Below are 26,604 nucleotides of genomic sequence, written 5' to 3' on the forward strand. Positions count from 1 at the left end.
ATTCATCAAAATATATATTTTTTTGTGTTCAACAGAAGAAATAAATTCATACAGGTTTGAAATAACTTAAGGGTTAGTAAACGATGACAGAATGTTCATTTTTGGGCGAACTATCCCTTTAAGATCACTAGCACACTTACAAATAGCACTTTTTTTTTTCGAAATTACTTATATATATTATTACATAAGTAATTTTGAAACCATCTTCATTAGAACTACACCATTTTTTACAGTCTACGAACTGCATATAACCTGACAATGTGCAACAGGCACGTTGGGTACGCCTGAATGGGATTGGCCGTTTTGAAGCACATGATGCATGTTCCTAAACCTGATTGGCTGATTCATATGAACAGGACGTTGTTGCCAGATGGACAAGGACAGCCAGATGCGTTAGAACTTGCACTCTCTCATGTCCAGAAAATAAACATACAAATATACATTTAAAATTCAGTATATTTATATACAGATGTATCGTAGATTAGTGGCTGTAAAAAGACGTTTATTTTAAGGTTCATTAAGGTGCTTTCAGGTTCCTTCACAGCGGAAGAATATTTGCGTCGGTTTAACGTGCGGTAAGGAGCGAAGTTTGAACATTTCAGTAACTTACAATAGAAACACATATTTGTTTTTACATATTAGATGTATATCTATCTAGTTGTAGTTATGTTGTAAGCTACACAGTAGGGTAAAACAATGCAAATATGTAATGTTTATTATAGTGCCTGATGTTTTGTGATGTTAACAGACGTGCATAAAGTAAATCTCTCCTGTCCAGGGGCCAGTTCCATAAACAGCTGCTAAATGTAAACAATAAAATTCAACTAACCGTTTAATTGTGTGTGGATTAGGATAATTAAGCTTAGATGCTGTGAGTTTGAAGTATTGTATATTATATTATATCTGTTGTAAGAACTAGTCTGACCAACTAGCAATTAGCGGTGGCTAATCAGTTTTGCTTTTAAGATTCAAATTAGAACAATCTACCTTTTATGTAACATACTTTAAAAAGTTCTGACTAGTCCTGAAGAGTGGAAGATCTTGTGATCTTACTATCTGAAGTTTTAGTATGACAGTCTCTTATCTTCAGTTCATTTATTTACTCAGATCTCATTTCTTATGTACTGGACTCAAGCATGGAGGATACTGAAGCCATGGACAGCAGACCACCACTGGCAGCCCTGTCTCCCTCTCGGCAGAACGCTGAAGCTGCTGGAGATGTGGATTTCTTCAAACTCACTCCTTCACAGCTTGGCATATCAACAGACAGCTTCTTACCTTCGTCCCAGATTAAAGGTTAGCAAAAATAAACTGGATTTAAATGGGTTAGTTAAAAAAAAAGAAAATTCTGTCATTAATTACTCACCCTCATCTTGTTCCAAACCTATAAGACTTTGTTCATCTTCTGAACACAAATGAAGATCTTTTAAAGATCTTTCTGTTCCTCCATTGACAGGTACGCAACTACCACTTTTGATGCTTCGAAAAGTTCATTGAGATCGCTTCAAGAGATTGATAGTTCATAAAACTAATACATACAAATTGAGCGGTTTAGTCCAAATTTTCTGAAGAGACTCGATCACCTTATATGATGAACAGATTGAATTTTAGGCTTTTATTAAATATCATTTATAAAAAGATCTTTATTTGTGTTCTGAAGATGAATGAAAGTACAGTAGAGCTGCACAATAATGGTTAAACTGATAATCACGGTTATTTTGCTCAAATTTATAATTACGATAATTAATCACGATTATTTTCAATTTAAGGAATTACAGAGAAAGAGAAGATACTTGTATATAAATTGCATAATTATCAAAAGTGGTAATGTAATAGGCCTAACGGCCATTTAGCACGTTCTTTACCAACCCACACTTCACCTAAAAGGCCTGTAGGTGGCAAGGCAATACAAAATGCATGGTTTAGATCACGGATCTCCAACCCTGCTCCTGGAGAGCTACTGTCCTGCAGACTTCAGTTCCAACCCTGTTCCAACACACATGCCTGTAATTAAGTAACCCTGAACAGCTTGATTAGCTGGTCCAGGTGTGTTGGATTGAGGTTGGAGCTAAAATCTGCAGGACAGTAGCTCTTTCAGGAGCAGGGTTGGAGACCCCTGGTTTAGATGATGCATTGTTTAGATTGTGATGTGTCTTCACTAGGGATGGCGAAAACTAAAAATTTTCTTGACCGACCACCGAGCCTCATTAGCCGGTTGAAACCGGTTAACCGATTAGTTTAAAATATGCCACGCTATTTGAAATAACAGCCATTTCGAGCCGCGCCTGCAATTTCGCAACTCTGTCGCATCTCTCTCTGCCTCCTGCTCACACACACACGGTGCCGCACTTCCACTCACGTCACTTTTTTAAAATCCCCTACAGCGCGAAACATGAGTCCCGCAAACCCGGCGCCGAGGAGCTTGTATGTAATCGGAGGACAAATGGCTCCTTAGTTTCGAAATGGTTTGGGTACAAGGTGATCGCGTTGAAAATAAAGGCGTTAGTCTAGCGTTAGAAGCTCATTTGAAACATTGCAGCGTCTCATTTAAGAAAATGACAGCTCCGAAGAGACTCTGCTTTAGTTTGAGGTAACGTTAGTGCTAACAATAATAAAGAAAGATGATGATCATCATCACCTTATCTGTTACCACTGAAATGTAGATGTAATGTATTTCTACAGTATTACTACTGTATTTAAGCACTGTATCACACAAGTTGCAACTTACTGTGTCAAACTTTTTGGTGAAATGTTCCCACACACTACTTTTCTTTGCACGCTTCATCCTGTCGTCTGCCCTGGCTCTAACCTCCAGTGTTTTAGCCTGTAGCCTTTACTTTTCGCAAACCTTGTGAGCGCGCAAACCCAAACGCTGTGACCTCGCGCCAAATGTTTTTATTGGTTTATTAAGTACAAACAGGCGAGTTATGAAAAATTGAGTGTGAGGGATTTGTTCACTACACACAAAAATATCTTGGAATAAGATGGCTAACTGTAGTAGTGTTTAGTCCACTGTCTATAATAGCCTAATTTAGAGATCACTTTTTTTTTTAACCGACTACCGACAACTTTGATCGGTTAACGTTGAGACGGTCAACCAACGGTCATCGGTTAGCATCCCTAGTCTTCACATTAGATCTTCTAAGTGACAATTCGGTTGCAAATGGGACAAGCTACAGATGCAGATAGTTCAGCAAATTCATACAGCAAAGAACGATAGCCTACTTGTTGATAGACACTGAAAACTGTCAGTGGCTGTCGTTTTCAACTGATTCACATCATGAAAATTGGTAAAACCTTAAACTTCAATAGATAGAACAGTGAAACTTCTCATTATTTCAAATAATTCCAAATTATTGTTCATTTAATTCTGCAAACATAATCCCAAACAATAAGGTGGAGATCCATGTTTTGATTTTTTTCCAAATAAATCTCTGCAGGTTTGATTGGCAGATTTAGTCACACAAACAGCACAAGTGGCTTGTGAAGAAACAGACTGGCTGTATGACGATTTCATGTAAGCAGAATATCGCTATGGAGATCGCTAAACTCCAGTGCATTTTTGTTTTCAGATTATCAGTGCTTTTCCCTCAATGTAGTAGAGTGAGCGTGCACAGGGTTGCCAGATTGCACAGATTAAGTAAAACACCGGGCAGAGCTCTTTTTGGGGAATTTAAGCTATTTACATCTGGCAACTACAAACATCAAAGCTAGTGTTGACTTGACGCAAATGTAAAAAAAGGGTGTTTTCAGGATAAATGGTGAGTAGGCACTATATCGCTATGATTATTTAAAATGAATCGAGAGAGGCCGATATCATTATCGCGATTAAAATACGATTAATCGTGCAGCCTTACCGGTCCTTAACGACATGAGGGTAATTAATGACAGAATTTTCATTTTTGGGTGAACTATCCCTGCCTTGTGTATGTATATGCCTTATGAACTTTTTGTTTAGTCAGTGCCTTTTATTGTTACATTTTTATTATTTATGATCATTTTCTGTACAATTTTATTTTGCACAATTTTACCCAACAATTTTTGCAGTTCTGTCTTGTCAGTGACTGAGAGCACTCTTTTCATGCTAAGTTATCTCCTCAGATAAGTCCAGAGTGGCTCAATTGAAGGCTAGGAGGAGATCCACGATTGGGGTCCGGGGATCTCCAGAAACAAACTCTCTTATCTGTTTCAGAGCCAGACAAGCTGCAAAAACACCTCCTCGAACACCACAGGTAGATGCATGCTCTAACACAGCTGTTTTTGCTTTAGGAACCAGATTTTACATTGATTACCAAGTGGTGACCTAACACAGTGCCAAAGTGTTAATCAAACTAAAGTAAGCATAAATGATTTAATCAGTAAAGCTGGGCATGAGTTGTTGGGATCTTCTTTTCTTCCCTATAGTGAGGTATATCTAAGTAAAATGGCTTCTCAAACAAATCAAAAAAATGTAGAGACTTGATTTTGTCCATCATGAATTGATTGGTTGGTTGTGGTTTCCTGTTGCTGTGATCCTCATATGTGAGTAACAGGTTGTTCCGCCCTCGCGCCAGTAAACGCATTATAAGAGAAAAGATGTTAATGCTAGAGGGAGGGAAAGTTATTTTGATTAAAAGATTATGAGGGAACATGAATAATATTTAAAAAATGTACATTAGGGATGCTCATTACGGTAAATTTTCCTGACCGACAACCGCCGCTCGTTATCCGAGTATTAACCGTTGACTGATAAGATTATAATATTGAATTGGCATTAAAAAAATATAAAATTGACGAGTGTCTGTGACCCGTTAAAAATACCACCAAAAAAAATTCGCGGGTTTATATTAACGTGCAAACAGCAGCATACAGAACCTGGATTCACATCACATTTTCACTCACCTGAATCATTTCTGACAGTGACAAAGAGAAAAACATAAAATAGGCCTACACTAAATATATATTTTTAACTTCAATAATTCACAAATTACGATTACAAAAAGAAAACACTGAATCTGTTTGAAGCTTTGAAAAACCGGCAATTTGTTTTCCGTCAGACTAAGTTTTTTCGTCAAATAAGAATAGCAGGCCTACCTCAATCCACACCGTGTCTAGTTTTATTTTTTTTTAAAAGTAACATGTCTACATGATGTGGGGTTAGTCTGCAGCGCAGCCTGTTGACAGTTAGAGCCGCGGCAGAAGAAACACCCTCTCCGATGGCACAGATATCCCTGGAATACAGAGATAACGTCTGACTAGAGTGGCCAGCTTCGGGAAGCGCCTTTCATTTGCTTGTGGATGTTTGCTTCGCCAGTGATATTGCATTATGCTTGTACTACTACTTTATTTTAATACTGTGTAGCATATTTTGCAAGTAACTTCGTCACTCTTTCTGTCGAAATGGTCCCACACAGTACTTCTTTTCGCTTGCTTCATTTTGCTTGCTCAGCGAAATATGTCTGTAGGCACGTGTGGTTGCGCGTGTCGACGCGCCCCATGAGTTAACAAATATAGGCTATAGAATTTTTTTTTTTAACCATGCAGCAAACTAAAAATAAAAAAAACCTTTTAACTGTTAAACCGTTTAACTGGTAGTATTAATCGGTTAAAATTTTTTACTGTCGTTTAATGGTTAAACGGTAATATGAGCATCCCTAATGTGAATAGATAAGTCAGTTATAATAAATAGTGCAATATTCCATAAAAATAAGAATTGCCCATTTTGAATTCATTAAATTTTGTGAATGCAAAAGTGATATAGTTTGATTAGACACAGCCTTTGACATCAACAACAAAATATATGGGCACATTCAATTTGCTATTCATAATGCATAATTATATGATTATTTGCATTAAGCATCACTTTTTCCCTCAATGCCTACAAACCTATCACGACAGACTTGCGATCCATTTATGGGACACGACCCACCAGTTAAGATCATCGTGTGTAATACAACATGAATGCGTTTCAAAGAGTGGGCCACATTGTTTAACGTCATTATTATGATGATGATGATGAGGATGAAGGTTGTTTGCATTTTTCTTTATCTGCTGTAACTTTGTGCCCTCTCCTCATGAAGCTTTTGGAGGGGAGTCCGTTTCTTTTACGCTGTGACTCTCTGAAGAAGAAGATGGCTGCTTTCCAGTGTCTGATGGAGGAGGAGGATGAAGAGGATGAACAGAAGAAAAATAAGGAGAACGGGAGAGCGAAAAGTACTCTGGGTAAATATTCTATGACCGGTCTCCTCAAACTGTTAATGGCTGGCCGCCAACATAAAAACTGAATGTCTTTCAGATGCAGGCTTGTGGGACCAGATGAAATTGTGAAGTTATCATGAGAATGTCATGCTGTCATTGTTTGCTATTTCCAGCTAATAGAACTTATTCAGAAAAAGCAGGCACCATAATAAATTTGACGCAATTTGATTTCCTCCATTGATCCCAGTTAGCGCAGCAAGATGATGTGCAGAATAAATTCAGAATAAATCAAATTCGGAAGCTTATGAGCCTTAAAATAAATGAGTTTACATTTCAGAGGGCTTGCAGATTGAAAAAGCATATCTAGTCTTCCATTTTGAATAATCTGTGATCATTTCGGGTTTTGACACTATGAATTCGTAAGTTTTATTCAAACGTAAACAAGACATTTGAGGAATATTAGTACAGTCCTCTCAATACTATCTCGTTTTTAAAATTCATAATGTCAACCTGGAAGGTTGAATGCTATTTAATGTTATAGTAACACTAAAACCACTCTGAAATATGAGCATATATATATATTAAAGTTTATAAGCAGCTGTTTTTCTTTTGATTTAAATGTCAGTGGTAGGATTCTGTCTTGCATGCTGTGCTTTGACTGGATTCAGTAATAGGATTCAAATCATTAGAAGCAGTTCTTAGTTCTACAGAGTTTTCTTTCTCTGTGTGGCTTTCATACATTTTTGGTCAGCTACTATTGAGATTAGCACTTGCTGATTCACTGCAGTTTTAAAATGAGCACAGATTAATTATGTTCTTATGTAGCATGACCTGTTTTTGCTCAATGTAATCTTGGGCCATTATTTCAATGAGGACATCTCTTTCTGCTACTGTCTGTCCTGTAGGAAAGGAGAACACACTGACTAAGCAAAGTCAATTCCCTTCGATGACGCCGCCTCCCTCTAAGAAACGCTGCTGGGCCCCACCAGTGGAGTGTGAGGACAAGATTACTGAGACGCCACTCCCCTACCCCACTTTCACAATACAACAGGAGCAAGGGGTAAACACATCAGCATTTAACGCCACCCTGTTTGATATTCGATATACAGTTTATCATCTGTTAAATTGCCATTAGCAGATAGTGGCACAGGTAGTGCTTACAATGCAACCAATGGATGCCACACTAACTCGAACAGAGTTTGCGGTCACTATTATTAGTCTGGTGGTGTTCCTGTAGTCAGCGTTGTGTTCTTCTGCTTTTCTATGATTATAGGTGAAATGCTCTGAGTCTCAAAACCAGAGGTCTCTATCAGGTGTAGATTCAGATGCAAAGAATGAGCTTTTATCTTTACCCATGCTGTCAAAACCAGATGTTAAGCCAGCAGGTAAGAGTACTTCACCATGGCACCGTTTATTTGATCAAAAATACAGGAAAAACGGTAATATTGTGAAAAATAATTACAATTTAAAATAACTGTTTTCTATTTTTAAATGTAATGCATTCCTGTGATGCAAAGCTGAATTTTCAGCATCATTACTCCAGTCTTCAGTGTCACATGATCCTTTAGAAATAATTTTAATATGCTGATTTGTCACACTGCAACCTCACGGACATTATTTATTTGACATAAATTATTTCGGAGATGCACCTTCCTCCGTCGATTTTTCTGCAGGGGTGTCTCAAGCTCCTGGAGTCGTTTCGCCATTTACCAAGACCGACCGTTCGACAAACATATGGGTTTTACCTCAGGATCAGCATATTCAAGAAACATTTCTTAATGATCCTAATGGTTACTGTTTTTATTTTATTTTTTTAGAGCAATCATTTTTTTTAATTAGACTACGATCATTTTTTCCCCCCCAGGATTCTTTGCTAAATAGTTAAATGAACAGCATTTATTTGACATTTTATTATATATACATTACAGAGATGCGCAGTAGGGGTGGGCGATATAGCCTAAAAATTATATTACGATATTTCAAGAATATTTGCGATTTTTTTTGTTGTTGTTGAAAATTTTCTTATGTTTATCTCGCCTAAATGTTTGCTCACTCATTGCGTTTTTACAATGTGGTAATTTGGTTGTTAAGAGTTTACTCAACACAAGGAAGCTTGATTTCAATCTTTGAATTAAATTTTAAATGTGTGTAGGTCTAACACTAGTATTCATAAATACAGAAACATAATAAATTAATCAAATGTAAAATAACACAGTCTTTTAGTTCTGTTTCCTGATTAAATTAAATACATAGGCTAATAATTCTCATTCATTACAATTAAAGCTATCTTTTGTTGTTTTGACGACAACATTAATAACAGACGCATAGCCTATGGCTGCTGTCACTTTTACAGCTAGTGCACGGATCCATTGCTGTTTTCATTATACTGTCTGTCACACTGTCACATGCGTTTTATACATAACCGACTGTGTTTATGAGTATACTTACCAAGACAGGAAGTTTTACACAATTTTGCGTTTTTCCCCCCATTAAAGCGATATAATCCGTGAAAAATAACTTAAGTTTCTCGCGAGCTGTACTCTATGTATGCACGCAGTGCAGCTCTCTCAGAGAGTGCGCGAGCAGCTTACTGGATAGTTTAAAACCGCTTGAATGTTTAAACTGATAAGAATTAAGAAGACTTGAAAATTATAAACTTTAGTTACGATGCACTGATGGCCCGATTGTGCAAGAGACCATTCAGTCATGTCCCGACTCCTAAACGCGCGCGAGAGAAGACGCGCGTCGGCAGCCCCGCTGAACACTCAAGCTGTTTGTGAAATTGCTAAATCGTCATCGGAGGCTGACAGGCTGCTCTCGCGCTCAGACAGGTGTTGTTGTTGTGCGTGCTAGGGAACGTAAATGCGCCATACGTCATCGCGTCGCTATATCATTGATATATATATATATATATATATATATATATATATATATATCATTTTTTTATCATGTAAAAATGTATACCGGTATTATCGTGGACGGTATGATATGGCACACTCCAAATGCGCAGGTCAGCTCCAGTCACCCGAATCCGGTGTAAAAACAATATATAAAAAAATTATCCGCCCACACCTATGATATTCTTTGATTTGGATATCCGCACCTGATTGTCACATTACGATTATTCAAACTCTCAGTTAACTTGGTGATATTGTAACATATTACACTAAAGTAGGCTACTTTAATATGCACTTTTTTTAAAAACAAAAGTTCTTCTTTGGCGAAATTACATTTTTTTAATAGCCTAAACCAGGGGTCAGCAACCTATATGGCACACGGAGGGGTAATTGCTGGCACGTGAGCAAAAGCGAGAGATGTTGAGGCTTTATTTAATTCAGAAAAAGGACATCGCACCTGCAAACAGATCCACATTTTGAAGTTTCACTGCCAGCGAGTATTTTTTTTTTTTTTTTTTAAAGGGGTTGTTGATTATGATTTCACTTTTTTAACTTTAGTTAGTGTGCAATGTTGCTGTTTGAGCATAAACAACATTTGCAAAGTTACAACGCTCAAAGTTCAAAGCAAAGGAAGATTTTTGCTTTTAAAGAAATCGTTTTTTAAGGACTACAGCAAACACTACTCCGCCAGCGTTTTTGATAATTTTCACCAAATTTTCGTGGCCCCCAGAATATTTTGTTGTATGAATATATGAACATGTAATATATCAAAAGAAAGAACAGACGCTCTACTTTTAAACAACCAAAAAAAAATGCATTCTTTTTTATCAACACTTGAATGTGGGTAAGTTTGCATGAATTTGAACAAATTAAAACACATATGGAAAACACTCATATCAGAATAATTTCTCTTAAGCTTGTTTATATTTTTAGTAGGGCTGAGAATTTATTAGAAAAAATTAACTAATTAATCGCACAACTTGCTGTGATTAATCGCAATTAATCGCATTTTTCCCCAAAGCTTGTTATCAATACTTGTATGTTAAAAAATGATACATTTACACAATGAAGTATATTTTAAACAGAACATTTTATTACAATGATCTTATGAACTGTAGACAGTCCCTCCTGGGAACTAGTATGGGTAATTCCCATAAAGTGCAACATTATAAAACAAAGTGTATAAGTGTAAGTTGAATTTTATCAGAACTCCTGAATCATCTTATAAAGTAAGGCAATAAGCCAAAAGCAATTTCTTCATATCCACCAACAATATAATTAAACAAAGTGTAAGTTTAAACTAAAAAGATCATCAAAATGGTTAGAACTTAATCCGTGCAAAAACATTTTTTTTATGCACCAAATATATAGCAGCCTTTGCAGTGCGAATAACACAAGGAGAATGTTACATATACCACAACATTTTGCCTTCTCTTTAGCATTGAGCCAGCAACTTAAGCCTTGTTTATACTCGACGCGTCCGCAAGAGCTCGAAGGTGCGCACGGCAAAAATGACGTCATTGCGGTGTGGGCGGTCGTGCGCGTTGGGTGCTCAAGACCCCATTTCGCTTGGCGGTGTGCACGGCACTTTTTGTAACATTGCGCGCGGCGCCGCATCCGAAGATGAACGATTTTGAGCCGAATCTGGCCGAACTGGTACGTCTGTACCAACATGTTTATGATCCTTCTATACACAGAGACATTTGCATTGAGGGGCGACAATAAAAGTCTCTCATTTTGTGAATAGGAATGCATTTGCATTAAGCACCCAGTTTGCTTTTATCTAAAGTAACTGCTCACATTTACAGAATAAGCCTACAGTAGCAGAAGTAAGCCCTACTGATGAAATTAAGGTTTAAACACTCTTCAATAAGGCTTCAGTTGTTTAACTAGTTTACATGCAGTGAAAGTACAATAAACCTACTGCATTTATTACTCTTATATGAATCAGCAAATAATAAACGGAAAACTACTTCTTCACTGCTGATTCCTGGTGGTTTAGAGGAGAATTACTCCGAGTCGCCCCCTGTCGTTTCACAGAATAGCACAATGACGAGCGCGTCAAGTGTAAACGCCTCGTCCGTTTGGAGAGGTGCGCGCGCAGTCAGCGGAAACTCGCGCTCATGCGGACGCGTCGAGTATAAACAAGGCTTAAGACAGACCAGTTTGTTTACATTATCAGGAGACAAGGAAGCTCTCTTCTTTTGGACGATGTGGCCTGAGAGTGAGAACAACCTCTCACAAGGCACTGTGGTTGCAGGTGTGGACGTGCTATGCGTGCCCGATGGCCTCCTGTAGCCTCGCTAGTTGCGGCAATACCACCTGGGTGTTTTGTGTTTAAATGGTATAGTAAAGACGAATTGCTTCGGTGGTAATTAAATTCTGCTTTGCAAATTGTACATACCAGCACTTTTCTGTCTAAAGCGCCATCAGGACATTTTTTAAATGTAAAATTTCCATCTAAAACTCCACCGTTATCGCTCTCCATCATGCAGTGTGATTTGGCTCAGTTAGCACACTCATCTGTCGCAACAGGAAGTTATTAAAATGGACGTGATTGGCTTACGTCAATTGCGTTAATTTATTTGAATGCGTAAAACATGTCAAATTAATCGCAGAGATTAACGCGTTAACTTTCCCAGCCCTAATTTTTAGTTAAAGCTGTCAAGTTAAGAAATATCTCATGTAGGTACCTTTTTTTACCCATGTAGGTAGTTTTATATAATGACCACTAGGAGGTTCTCTAGGCCAGTGGTTCCCAACCTTTTTTCCAGGAGACCCTATTTTAATATTCAAAATCCTTAACTACGGTTAATTTGATTTAACCGTACAACCGTCTCCATCGACTTTGCAAGAAGCTGCCTCCTTGTCATTTCTGACTTACAGACCTGACAACTTGTACGCATTTTGCGTAGCGGGCACGCATTTTGACCTCAAAGTACGGTGGTACGATTTGTCACTATAAACTACGCAAAAACCTGGTGACGCTTCTGTGCACGCACAGTCCTCAAATCAAGCAACAGCAAAAGAAGCGGAGTTCGACCAATCATAGCTCTGGGTTCATTCCCAAAATAGCAAGCGGGGATGATTGACAAATGCATAAGCCCTATCATTAAAAAGAGACTGAAAATCGGCAGCAATAAAGAATCCCCCTCGATCCCACGGCCCGGCGTCTGACTGAGTTCATAAGCGAGGACAGTACAGTAGTCACAGCACTTATTACTCCTGAAGGTAAACGGGCTGGGGTGGATGTGGAAAGTTGAAATATTATTTTTAGTTAACTTAATCTGGATTCGATGATCACACGGGATTGATCGCATGGATTATCTTAAAATACTCCGTCATTCATGGTCACTCAGATAAGAGGAAAACATCATTCAGCCATGCAAATTATAAAATCCTTAAGTATTCATGAACACTAAATCAAAATTAAATTAAAATCGCTATGGCTTTGTGATTATGAAAGTTCTGTAATTTGTGGATTACTGATAAGCGTGAGTCTGGAGAAACAGGCGTTTATTTATTCATTCTCAGTGTTGAGAAACGTAGTCTGCATGTGTTACGTTATTGTGTTAATAATAACTAAAGTACCTAATTATGTTACATAATTATTTTGTATGAAAACTAGCGCATTAGTTACTTGGATGGATTAAAAAGTACCGTTCCCTCAGTGCTGCATGAGCTCTCTCTCTCACAAACACAGACCGCGCGATTTATCAAGCGATGAGAATACTTTTTGTGTGCTAAAACAAACAAAAATTACGACTTAATTTCAACTATTCATCTCCTTCTCTATGGGCCTCTAGTCAGTTAACTTAGTGTGATTGCGTAGAGCTACGTCACAGGTAGGCTCACTATTGGCCGACGCTGGTCATGTGTGTGATGTGTGTGCAGACAACAACAGAAGCTTACGCTTTTACACTAGATTAACTGACTCGAGGCCCACAGAGAAGGAAATGAATAGTTGAAATAGTCGTTTTTTGGATATTGGAATAATAAATTAAGTAGCCTATCTTAAATGTACACATCTATTTGTTGTTGCTTTTTACTGTTTTCTAGGGGTTTCTTAATTTTAGACTAGTTGACCAGCACACATTATAAGCAATGCAATATTAATCATGAATAAAAAATGGTATTGTGTTGGTATGGTATTGCAAGCAGTTGAAATTTTGGACTTTCACTGCAATAGCTAAATTTTAAAACTTTAGAAGTCAAAACTAGATTTATGAAGATAGGCATGTGTTTGTGTGTGTCTTGCATTGTCTCAAAAAATGACACCCCCCCCCCCCCCCCCCCCCCCTCAAAAAAATACGTTTTTATGAGCTGTCGACCCCAAAAAACTTGAGTTTAAGGACAAAAAGTGGTCCAACTATTTTTCTCTCTCTCTCCTTTTTTTATTTTTATTATTTATTTATTTAATTATTGTTTTTTATTTATTTTTATATTATTTTGCTATTATTTATAGTTGAATTATTTATTTATTTTTATGTACCATTACTGTCAGGGACGTGCTGTCAGGGTAGGCAGTGCCTCACGGTCCTCACCAAAGGAAATGTTGACGTTACATTTATTAATTCCAAGAGCTTTATTAATTCACCACATTATTAATTGCATTTATTTTATTCCAAATATAAATTTTTGTAACAAAAATTTTCAGGAATACACATATAATATACTCCTTTTGCCATTGTTTGCTCCTAAAAATCATTGTTTCATGCAGAAAATTCAAGGCCATAGCCATTGAGGCAGAGGTAATAAGTGCCTCTTTGGTCCATAGAACATAGTTTACGTAGATTTGCGCATGCGCAGTCAGTTCTCATGCGGTCTTGAATTATCAAAATTGAGGCAGAGACGAGCTTGCTTCATGTCACATGATCCACTCGTTCTCACTCACTCCGCGCTTCCCGCTACTTAGCATCTAGCGGCGCCTAGCGTTGGAAGCGTCCTATGAAGAAAAAAGAGTTGTGGTCGCTAACGGGAAACCGAAACCGTTGTAGACGAAATCCATGCGTCTGTCCCTCTGGACAAAGATGTCAATTACTTTGTTGTAAAAGTCCTCTTTGTTGGGTGTATTTCTCAATTTCACGAGTCTCTCCTTTTCAATGGAAATAAGAGCCAACAGGCTCCCACGGGTCCTTAAAAAGTCTTAAATTAGATTTTAAAAATTTAAGGCCATAAAAAGTCTTAGTCTTATTTTTACTTATGAAAGGTCTTAAATTTTCGATGGCAATTTGACCTAGACATATCTAAATGTTTTCCAAATTAAAACTATCTAATTAGCGTACTTTTTTATTTATTATTCGTTCTTTGTGGATTTGCTTGTTGACGTGACATTTCGCGTCACATTCACGCCAGCATTACGTCTGTCTCCTGCACGCGAAACAGCAGGAGAGAAGGAGAAGAAAGCTGGTTAATTTCAGTTCAATTGTAAGTTCATTCTTTATGTGTGTAGTGGTGTGCGATGTGTATTGTCTGTTATGATATTGTAATCATTGTTTTATTGTAACGTTAACTATGTACGAGGGTGTACTGCGAGCTTACATCGCATTGTCTCTCATGCTTGCTTTCACTGCGTGATGTGTCAGTGCAGTTATAGGTATTTTCCCTGATAGACGTATAAGGTTTTTGTATTTTATCATATGTTGTTATCATACAATATTACATCAGCAAGAGGGCTGTTTTCCCGTGCACAATAGCAAATATGATATTTATTTTTATATAACAGTTAACTTAAATTAACATTGTGAATTTCATTTTATAAACAATATTGTCAATATTGTTTGTTGTCCCTTTATTTCGCTGAATAGAATTTCAAAATGAAACCGTAGCAGAGTCTTAATGCAAAAGACAGCGATGATTTCTTGACTGAAATCCGCGTTTTGAATGAATCATTTTAACGATTCAATGAACAATCACTTGCACTTCCTGAATGAATCAGCCGTTTGAACAAATCGGTTGAATGAATGACTCCCTGAGACTTGCTGCCGCCTACTGGCGGGTTTAGTTTCACATTTAAAGTACCCTGTAATTAAAATATTACAATTAGAAATCAGTTCATATTTAAATATTGAATTAAGATTTGAAGAATTGAATATCTCATAGCTTTATTTATGCAATTGTAAATGGAGTGTAAATATATTAACGCCAGTTCTGATGCTGCTTCTGTGTCTCCTCTGCACTGCAAAGATCGATTTTGATTTAATGATTTAATTTAACTGGTAACAGTGGTATTGTGTTATTATTCTAATTAATTTAATTTGAATGTTAGAATTTGACATAAAAGGTGATGCATACCTCTAAGTAAAAAAAAAAAGTCCATATATGGGTGAAAATGCCCCTGGAACTCAATTTAAGGTTGCAAATATTGCCCTTTAATAAAAAATGTTAATTTATTTCACTGCTGTGAACTGACCACTCCATAGAATATGAAAAATGTATTAGAGATGCGCGATTGGCGGTTATAGCCGCGGACTCCGCGGTTGATTGGGCGGATGACGTGACGGAAAAAAATATTTTAATTAAATTCGGGCGGGTGGCGGGCGGTTTCTAGTCTCGCGGCTGTCATAAGCAGCGCCTTGTATCAGCGGATGGCGGGTGGGAAAATTGGTCAAAAACGTTGGTGCGGACGGATGATGAGTTTTGTGATGCGGTTGCGGATTAAATAATAGCCCATCCGCGCATCTCTAAAATATATATATCTTCGTGAGTCAGCTGTCAACAACAGGCCTTAACCAGCCATGGTACCAGTACACAAACACAATATAAATATCATCTAATTATCAACAAAACTTTCGAAAATATTGAGATATTTTTGTCAATATTGCGCACCCCTAATGTAAGGTATTAATTTCGATTTCTTCAGGTCTTAAAAAGGTCTTAAAAAGCCTTACATTTGACTTTAAAAAGTGTGCAGATACCCTGGCCAAGGAGGAGTATGTTCTGCTCCATTCACGTCAGAGGCACCCGCGCCATTGGATGAGCAGTTGCCGCAGCACAGCCTATGAGCGAGCCATACACTCACTGTGCTAGCTGTGCAGCTGCAAATGCGTTTTATAGACCTTATGTACCCACGCCCCTTTTCAGCTCTGAGCTCGTTGTCTTTTGACTTCCGGTCTGTATTTTCACAGAGATCTTGCGTAGTTATGAATGAATGGCTCGTTTAAAAAAATTCCAAGGTCCATTTGTTATGACATGTGCTTTACAATGCTTATGATAAACATTACAATGCTCATGATAACTTTCGTTAACTCTACAATAAGTAAATCAACTTCACCAGCTAATTACTCCTGGACAGCGATGCCATAGAAATATACAGAGCGAACGCAAAAACGGAAGTTCAAAGACAATATTCTAAAGATGGCGCCGCCCTCGTTTCTCTGGTGCATAAGGTCTATAGGCTTCAGTAAATCGAGGAAAAGGAGTTTCGTCTACAAATAAAAGTAAGCACCCCCTTTAAAACGTAAATTATTCATTTATTTATTATTTTTAAAACCCTTATATTGGCTTGTGTGTGTTGTCTGATGGTGGGCTAATAGGCCTGCTGTGCGCTGACACCAAAATGTTCTCTCTTCCATACCCTGGTGCGCCGTCACCTCTGCCACATTTCTGCCACGTAGGTCTATGCGATTATGGTGCATTTCGTAAGGGTTAAAATGCTGTTTTGTATTTCTCTTTTTTTTAATCCAGGTGCGCCGTCGCCAGACGCTCATTGCGTGTCGGTGTGTGCGCCTAGCGCAGTTTGTAGGAGCGAATAAGCTGTTTTTGTACTTAAAAGCTGTACTGCTGACACAATGTTTTCTGACTGTAGCCTATTCAAATCCTGGTGCGCGTCAGAGACCAATAGTGTGTGTGTGGCTGTCTGTGCGTTTGCGCATTTTGAAGGAGTGACTAGGCTGCTTGTCGGTTTCGCTGACAACGTGCCGCCTCCCTCTCTTACTGTGTCCCTATCATAAGATAGATGTGTCCACTAATTTGATTATTAGATTTGATTGTGCATAGCCTCACATATGACTGACTTTGCTGTATGCAGGCAGCGATGTGATGATGCCTGATATGAACTTGGGTTGCTACATTAACTGAATGAATGAACATATATGCCACATTGATAGGTCACAGCCTACCCATGACAAGATTTCACTGCACGTTACTGATAACTGTCCATTAACAGTTTGAACAGTTGTTCATTAACAAGTCATTAACTAAGTTTGTTCTGGGTTGGTTGAGGGATTGAAAATGTAAAAAAATGCAAACTCTGCTAACAATAGCATTTGTCTTTGGAATAAAAATAAAGAGAAGAAAAAAGAGGACACAAAAGTGGATACGGGCAGAGCACAATGTGTCATATTACTCTGAGAACTACACCCTCTGGAGGGGAATGTAATCGGCAACAGTGATAGCTTAGCTTACAGAAATATAATATATAAAACTGACATTTGAATATTTGATTTAACAGTGACAAAATGTTTTTTGCACACGAAGTGTATTTTTAGTGCATACTGAGTGTCAGGATCCCACAATTTACCCATTCGTTCCAGCCTGTATTCACTTTTGTGTCCTTAAAGGTGCAGTGTGTGATTTTTAGCGTCATCTAGTGGTGAGGTTTAGAATTGCAACCAACAAAAGTTACGGTGACAGCAGAGAGGAGCCAGTTAAGCAATGAAGTTTCTTTACAAAGATAAATTAAGAAATTAGGTTTACTTTATTATGCAGTAAAACGATATATCATTGCGATAATTGTTACTTGTTCATCATTGTGTCCGCTTCGCGTCGTAACCGCATTACCACCTCGGGTGTGCATTCTTTTTCTAATAATTCAACGGCCTGTTGTCAATTATTCCTTACTCATAAATCAGAAATGACAAGGAGGCAGCTTCTTGCAATGGAGGCGCCCCCACCCCCCATAATTTTAGATTATGACCCGTGTCGCTCTCTCTATGGAACACTTGAAATGGAGCTGTTTCCCTGGTAACCTCTGTAAACAAAGCAGCATTGGGCTTATAAACACTATGCGTTACATGGAGGAAAGAAGATAAAAAGAAAATGCCAGAAAGAAAGAAAGACAGTCAGTTCCCTTCAGAGATACATTCATAGAATACATTCATACTTTAATTCATTTGATTTTTTCGTCAGGATTATGGTTATAAATGTTATAAAACTGCTCACTACTTTCCGTCATTTAAAAAAACTTAACCTAGGCTGCTGTCTGCGTGTGACTGCTGCTTACCTTTCTTAATACTGGGCAATATTTACCGTGAGTTTGTCAAATCCTGGCAATCAAAACAGTTTTAATAATGATTAAAATATAAAACTATAATGCATACTAACCGTCGGAAATTGCATCGTAGTTTATCGTCAACCTGTTTACTTAACTGTTTTATCCCTATCCCTCAAACTAATTTAGAGGTTGGCGGGGGGTTGACGACCCATCGTATATATCTTTTGCGACCCCCAGGTTGGGAAACACTGCTTAAAGCATGTTTTCCTTGATTGATTTTCCCTGAAGACATATAGGTGTGTAGACTGGGTAAACCCAGCCTGATCTGCCGGCGATTTGATTTCGCAATGCAGCTCAGGCTGGAAACCTGTAACGTACTTTCTTTTATCCTGCTTCTGTTACAATTTTGCGGGGACCAATCCCAAACTGGCTTATCGACCGTGCGCACTTTTGGCGGGTTTAATCCAATCCAATTTCTTTTAACCTCTCTACAGTGCTCAATGGCTTCTTTTGATTTAGTAAACAAATCACTGTAGTGGGTGTAAATACCACTCACTTTCATGTTGTTGTTTTTTTTTTTTTTTGCACAACCTGCAAAAATCGCTCGATGCCATTGCTGCTTCTGCAAACCCCTGATCAATGCTCAAAACCAACACGTTTGTTGACACGTTTCCTGCCTGGAGTTTTCGCTGCAAAGTATGTCACCCGGATCGTTGGTCTGATTGTTTGAAGGACTATCCAATTAGCCTTTCGCCGAGCCCCGCCCCCCTTAGTTACTGTTGCTACGACCGACAAACAAATGGTCAAACACGACCAGCGGGACAGGTTGCCATGACGGGAAGAGGTATACCCGTGCGTGTCAGTGACCTTTTTTGGATCAATACCTCCGCGATATCCTCCAGATCGAGGCAAAAGGGGTTACAGTATGCAGTGGAGGGGATATATTCAAAATATAAAATACGCAATGAAGGAGACACGACTACTATCGAGGCTAATGCTTATACTGTCTCAAGCGAAATCTGAGAAACCCTATGACCTGTACCTCAAATGCAACCAGCACAGCCTTGAAGATGATTTTATAAGCTGGTTCAGTGGCCAATTGTTTGGAGTTAGAAATATATAACTCACGCTGCATATTTAGTAATTTTGCCTCCGATACAGGATTATACATTCTTTAACGAGCAGGTTGTTCATTACCACGGCAACCGCTTGCGTGTCATGCTGAATGTGATTTTCGTGTTTATAAAGTGACTATACATAAGAGACAGAAAGATGCAGATAAAAATACATTATTTAAGGTTATTTCTATTCGTTACGATATTGATATATGAACTGATGTTGTCAAGCAAGCTTCATGCTTTCCCGTTGCGAACCTGCACTCCTCTAAACTGTAACGTTAGCCTACAGGTGCTGCACTGCTAGTGACTGTTGCTCATTTCCCCCCGAAAATATCATGTTAACAACAAACCTTTAGAAAACGTAATTCCTTTGTGGATCCTCTTGATCTGCTTTCTCCATGTTTCTTTAACTAATCTCAGTGTCAGTCTCACGCACGCTGCACGCGAGTTAACCATGTTCAACACATGTAACTGGGAGTGGGGCCGTCCACACTGTTTTTATCCATTGTAGGGAACCGCTCACGTTGTGTTTTCGGCTTTGGAAACGGATAGAACACAACTCCTCCAGACAATCTCTCGGGGTATCTAGTGTCCGATTTACAAACGCCGTGGGCACCGCTTCACCATCTTGCTTGGAGTCAATGTTTGACGGACATGCTCACATAGTAACGGTTGCTATGATGTGTGATTGGTCAATGGCCGTTTTGGGGGAGGGGCCGGCGAAAGGTCAATTGCTTACAGAGTCATTTGAACCCATTGATCACGCCTCTTGTGCAGTAGAAAATACACAGCAGACTCCCCAGACCAATGTTCAATCTCAAAAGATTGAGCTTGGTCTGGTGATAGCCAGACTAATGGGCTTACGTTGTTGAAAATGAAAGTAAAAGAGTGACGTAGGTTTGTTGCCTTTTACTGGGAAATGACAGTTCCGTGGCTTTATTAAAATCAACACATTAATGATTTATCTCATCCACCTGCAAATTTGTAATGTTATTATTTTATTTTTTTTGACTCACCCGACCCGCGGGTTATCCGCAGTGTCCGCGGATATGTCCACGATCTGCGCATCACTATTATTCAGAATAATACCGATAGTTTGATTTTCTTGAGGGGAAAAAAATCTCTCCTTACTAATGCTGTAAACTAGGGAATATTTGATCTGTAAATATTAATCGGAAAATAAAATACTATTTGAATTTTACTACATTGCTTTGCTGGCTGTAAATGCTGTGAATCCAGGATAAATCCCAAGCACAAACTCAGTTATAATTAAATGCACTGGTTGGCGCTGTGGAGCGTGTTAAGTTGAATGTTTTCAACTTTTCTCAACATGAACGTTATACAATGAACATGAAAAATATAAACATGAAAACAAAATGCTGACTTGAGTGTATTGGTACGATTATTGGCTCTGTCTACTTAATGCATTCTTTTCTCGTTCGCGCTGCTTGAGCTTAAATGCATTTGCTCTTTAGATTTTTGTTTACACATTGTTTCATGTTTTCAACTAAAATAGAACCTTGATATATAACGTAAGCTTGTTGTGTATATTGCCTAATCGTAAGCTTGTTCAGAAATGGTGACAAAAACTTGATGACTAAAAAATTACGTCTTTCCCGTTAAATGTTATTTAAATAAAGTAATATTCGATTTTTATGAGCTCAAATTCCCCATCCCTACTGTAAACCTCTCATTTGGTACATTACTATAATATTAGAGGTTGACATTACCGGTACTAGAGACCAAACTATTTTATTCACCTGCTAAACAGCACAAGTTTTATTGATGATGTCTTTCTGGGTTGAAACAGATTGGGTGATTACATGAGACATTATACTTTTTATTAAGTTGCAATGTATCTTTCAACATACTTTCTGATGTTCATACATGTTTTTACGTGCTGTAACTTAGTGGAAGAGATGACTCGTGCTCCGCACTGCTGCTTGAACTGAGGATCTACAGCGATTTATCATATTTAAGAGCGTCAAAGCGAGAATGTCGTGTTTTCATAGTCCATTTGATCTCTTTATTTAAAAGATCAATAGATATTTGATGATAAAAATCCATTATATGTCCCTTTAATCCATTTCTTTATTCATGGTTCAGGTTCATTTTTTTTTAAATACTAAACTCATGAAATCTTTTTTTTTCTTTATAGATGATAACATGGGCTCCTCTATGCGCAAGAAGCACGTTCGTTTTGGGGCACCGCTCTCTCCTGAGTTCTTTGACAAAACCCTCCCTCCCAGTACGCCACTGCAAAAAGGAGGCACCCCAATGTGTCCTCCATCATCTACGGGAATTAAACGCTCTCTGCTGAAGACCCCTCAACGATGTGATGCCCCTCTTCCCCAACCTGACTTCAACAGTCCTCAGTTCAATGGAGCCTCTCCTGTCCTTGTTATTGACAGACGCAATGCTGGACTGTGTTACAGTGATGAAGTATTTGAAGAGATCGAAAAGGTTTGACACTTGCCAGCTTCTCCAAACTAACTTATCTGATTGTAGATTGATCATGTCAGTAGCTTGTGAGTTTCTTCCGTCATTGCACACAGGCTCCTTCCTCTATAAAGTTATGTATTGATGGTGAGTTTTTGTGCCTTTCTCCAATTAATCTCCTCAGATAAGTTTTCCCAGTATGGAGGAAGAGTCTCCCTCACACAAGCCTACAGAGAACTGCAAAGGTGAGTTATGAAACGATTCTGAACAGTAGGAAAGTTTCTCTGCGGTCTGTATTCTAATGGTGTATGTAAAACTGTAGATGTACTCTCTGCTGAGGACCCACGGCAGCCTCAGGCTGAAGACTCTGAAGTTATGAATGCTGCTTTTCAAGAGGAAGATGATGAACCGTCAAGTTCACAGACAGAGGAAAAACTGCCATGTCCCACTAGTGATCAGCCACTGGCTCTCTCCGTCTCCAGTGAGTTAAACTTTCTTCCACTTTTTTTAGCATGCTCTCTTTCTCGCCCTTAATAAATTCATACCAGTTTTTATTTCTATTTGCTAAAAAAAAAAGCAAAATAGGATAAAGATTATGAGAGATCAGTGCAGAAATATAAGTACTGTTCTTCTAATACATTTATAACCCATCTATTTTTATCTGTTTATGTCTATTTTTCTCCCATTTTGTGTTAGCTTTATTATTCAATCATTATATATTTCTTACAGATTCTGCAAGGACAATGTAGACTTATTACAGATCATTTTACTGACTCGGATCTTTGAGTCTCGTTCAGCAAAATGAACGAATCTTTATTCGAGTCATTTCGTTCATTTCAGCACAATATAATTAAAATGGCATATTAAATATCCCAACACATCTAGTACTAACGAAAATGTTGATTACATTTGTAAAAAGAATAAAAATAAACTATAGCGTAATGCAGCCAAAGCCAAATTATAAGAAACCTAAATGTTTTATTAATTGATTAGTTGTTGGGTCTTAAGTTCAGACTATTGCAGTCTGATTCTGTTAGTTCACCTCACCTCCTGATCCGAGACGTTCTTTCCTTTGCAACTTCATATTTATCAGGTTAGTTCTCATCTCGTGTCTCGAGACGTTAGCTGTCGACTCGTCAGTGTCCGATTGTGCCGTGTGTGATACAGCAGGGCTGGAAAGAGAAATGATTAGTTCATCTTTCGAGTCTCGAGTTCGGCCGGGTCCGAGTCTTTCGTTCTTCCTGTCAGTCCCATATAGGCTATGCTGTCAGTACCGGAAAGAGAAATGATTAGATCATTTTCTTCGAGTCTCGAGTTCGGGTTTTAAATCCTTCGTTCTTTTGTCACGTGACCGCTGGTATCTCGCATCAAATACAACATTAGATTCGTATTATTGACTGCGTCTGAATGTATATTGTTTTATATTTAGGAATTAAAATACAAAATATGTGCAATAAACATTATCTGAAAAATAAAATGTCCATCTTATTAGCCTATTGTCCCTGTCCGTCTCTTTTCTAAATGTTTCTTGTGCATCTGTGGTGTGTTTTATTATTACATTAATTAACTACTATTATATTATACATTAACTACGTGCTTGTTTGTAAAAAGGTTGTGAATTAGTAGGCTATTCAATACGGTGACAAGTCACGTGACAAAAGAACGAAGGACTCAGATTCAGAACCCATATGGTGAGCAATGCGCATGCGCAGTCAACACAAAATGAACGAATCACTCTCTGAGACAACTCTGTAGTGCCAAGTCATATTAAAGATTCGTTCAAAATGAACGAATCGTTCATGAACGACACATCACTACTTATGAGCAGAAATGCATTGTTTAAATACTTCTTAACTTTAGCTGTTAGACTCTTATGTACTAATTAAATGTATTTCAGAACAGAAAAGTGCATCAATTTGTATTTAGTTAGTTTATAACATTTGACAGTCATGTTTCTTTTCAGCAGTAGAGGTTGACCAGGAGCCAGAGTCTTCTGCCATATCTGAAAAGACACTATCATCCAACTCCAGCACTGAACTAACTCGCTCTCGCAGTAGAAAAAGAAAGGTGAGGAGGACTCGTATCTGCAAATCACTTCTTTCAAACTGTCCATTTTGATGGATCAGTTCAAAGCACAGATTAAGCTTTTTATCATTCAGAAGAGTTTGTAATAGACACCTTGTGACTATCTATATATTTGTATATTGGTAGAATTTTTCTTCCTTGCCTGTACTTTATTTTGATTTAGAGGTTTTTGTTGTGAGAGAGTTCTTTGAACCAGGCATTATTTAATCAGTCAGAGAAAACATCATTTGAAACCGCCACTGTTGCCATTTCGATGTTGCATTTTTCTATTTTTTTTCTTCCCAAAGGGTATTATCAGCACAATATTTGATCTTTTTTACTTTAATATTCTTTTTCATTTTATAAATCATCCTATTTCTAAGTTAAAAAATCCAAGATATTTCAATGTGCTTTCTGGCTTTATATTGAAGAACATCAGAAGGCTGAAAAATATATAATTTCACTCTTCCAGCTCTGTTCTCTTCCTTTGTTTCAGCAACCAGGGGAGATTGAGCCTGAGAAAAGGAGAAGCTCGCGTACCGCAGCAGCTTCTGCTTCAGGAAAGATGAAGGTATGAAGCTTAAAAAGTGGATTTATAAGCTGACATGTGATGAGTCTTGGTGAACGGGGCTTTTTAAGCTCTGATTATTAACACTGCCATCAAACTGACATTGAGCCTGAAATAATAACACTAATGTGACTTGGACTTAGCATTTGGTATATAAATAGCATGATGCGTGATTTCATATGTCTAGAGCCTTTGAGCACATTTGTGTGAACTCTGTCCATGTTCCTAACTGCAGCTTGTTTTGTTTTGGTTTTTTTTTTGTTTTGTTTTTTTCAGAAGACATCAGGAGTAAATAAACGATTTGGCAATAAGGTTAATCGTTCTCTGTACGGGAAAAGAGACTATGCTTCAAAAAACCCTCTGCTCAGCCCCATTTTTGAGACGATGTCTACCAGTCTCAGCAACACACCAACACAAACCCAATCAGGAAAACTAACAGGTACTCTTGCCCAAGTGTTTAATTTATGATTCAGACATTTTTTTTTTCATCCATGCTTAGTCTGAATGGACTGCTTAATCTAAATCATTGCACAAAAATATATTCTGATATCTATTCACCTTCATGTGTGACTTTTTTCCCTGTTGAAAAAAAGTTTTTGGTCAGTAAGATTTTTTTTATTATTAGATGGAATTATACTTTTATTCACCAATGATGCATTAAACTGCAATTCTTTCTTTTGGAAGACAATAAAATTATTTATCGTGCACTTTCAACTTTGTTGAATGTTTACATTCACAAACAGTTATATTATACACTCCTGAAAGGGAATATTCAAAAAACCATAATAGTAGCATTTTAAAATTTGTTGGATGAACTATCCATTTAAGCCCTCTCAAACTTCACTTTACAATCCAGAGTAAGAGAACGCAACTTTGTTAACACAGAACTATATTATGTTGGCATTTTGAACAACTAATGTAAATGTATTACTCTCTTCCCATATAGATGGAGAGCAAGACTGCATTCAGACACCCAACCTTCCCCATAACAAGACAGTTTGCCCCATGGTAATTCTGGGTACTCCCTGTACACAGACCAATGAAAACAAGCAAACGTTGAGCTCCTCTGGGACAGACAACAAGGACAACCAACCAGATTTGAACTCGGCTTGTTTGGAACCCTCAGTCAGCACTCAGAATCCTGCAGTAAGAGTAAACTCCAGGTCAAAGACTTCCAAGGCCAAACGTGACTCAGGGAGGCCTGAGCACCAACGTCGTAGCTCCGGTGCAGCCAAGAGAAAGGAGCTCGGCAATACAGCTATTAACTACACTACTGAATCAGATTGTGAGATTGGGGAACAAGATGCTGAGAGCCAAAAGCCAAATGAATCTGCAGGTTTGAGCCCAATATACCAAGACAGTTTTGATAAGCCAGTGCGTCATGAAGCTGAGTGCTCTAAGAACAAGGAAATTGAGGCTTTGAACAGGCATGTGGTACCAAATGAAGACTCCATAACCACCGAGAGGTTAGAGCAAAAGACACCAAGTAATAAAAGACGAGGACGTGTCCAAACATTGCTGAAAAGTCCTTGTGTAAAGGTTGATGAGAGTGGTCAATCAGAGGAAATTACTGTTGGCATGTCAGAGAGCAACGCTGGACCTAAAGAGCCTAGTTTGGCCCCCTGGCAGCAGGATGACTTCAACATTGAGGACATCTTGAAACCTGTGGCGAGGAGTCGAGGTTCAGTGCGACGCAGCCTGAGGAACCGGAGGAGCGTGGACCTGCAGGCTGTGGGCCTGGCCTGGGTGGACCACACGTCCCCGGAGCTGAGTAAAGCGGGTCGGAGAAGGACGCGTGGAAGACTCAGCGGAGTGACCGAACCACTCTTCTTTCAGGCCTCTGAGGAACCAACACCAAACTTGGGAGAATAACTGACCTCAATCGTTTGTGTCAGTAGCGGTTGACTGTCGAATAAATTTTTAAGGAAAAGTTTACTCTTTTCTCTTATATATATTGTTTTAAATATTTTTTTTAGTGTTTATGGATGAAAATTGCCTATTAAGAAGATTGGATAATTGTTAGATTGCTTCTGCTCATTAAATCTTCATTTAGATGAAGGATCCTGTTTGAATGGGATTTTCCCCTGGCTATCATTTTGTTTTACATAAATTGCTATCCCAGGACAA

At 38.2% G+C, this 26,604-nt stretch overlaps 1 protein-coding gene across 17 annotated transcripts; it reads left to right on the forward strand.

Moving 5' to 3' along the window:
• The first annotated feature begins 341 nt into the window (after positions 1–341).
• On the forward strand, positions 342–26,604 carry cdca2 (cell division cycle associated 2). 17 transcript variants are annotated; one of them, XM_077241569.1, is made up of 13 exons: positions 342–575; positions 1,136–1,296; positions 4,102–4,232; positions 6,060–6,201; positions 7,083–7,237; positions 7,451–7,562; positions 21,565–21,869; positions 22,030–22,090; positions 22,168–22,326; positions 23,809–23,912; positions 24,406–24,480; positions 24,754–24,916; positions 25,424–26,604. In XM_077241569.1, the coding sequence occupies exons 2-13, from the start codon at positions 1,137–1,139 to the stop codon at positions 26,347–26,349; spliced, it is 2,493 nt and encodes an 830-aa protein (XP_077097684.1). In that variant the 5' UTR covers positions 342–575; position 1,136; the 3' UTR covers positions 26,350–26,604. The 17 variants fall into 17 exon arrangements, with proteins under 17 accessions (XP_077097684.1, XP_077097683.1, XP_077097685.1 ...); XM_077241568.1 differs by having other exon boundaries at positions 347–575; positions 1,108–1,296; XM_077241570.1 differs by having other exon boundaries at positions 347–575; positions 1,108–1,296; positions 23,812–23,912.

Source organism: Siphateles boraxobius, unplaced genomic scaffold (genome assembly GCF_051911475.1).
Source record: "Siphateles boraxobius isolate OS27281-9 unplaced genomic scaffold, OSU_SipBor_1 24, whole genome shotgun sequence".
Taxonomy (NCBI): Eukaryota; Metazoa; Chordata; class Actinopteri; order Cypriniformes; family Leuciscidae; genus Siphateles; species Siphateles boraxobius.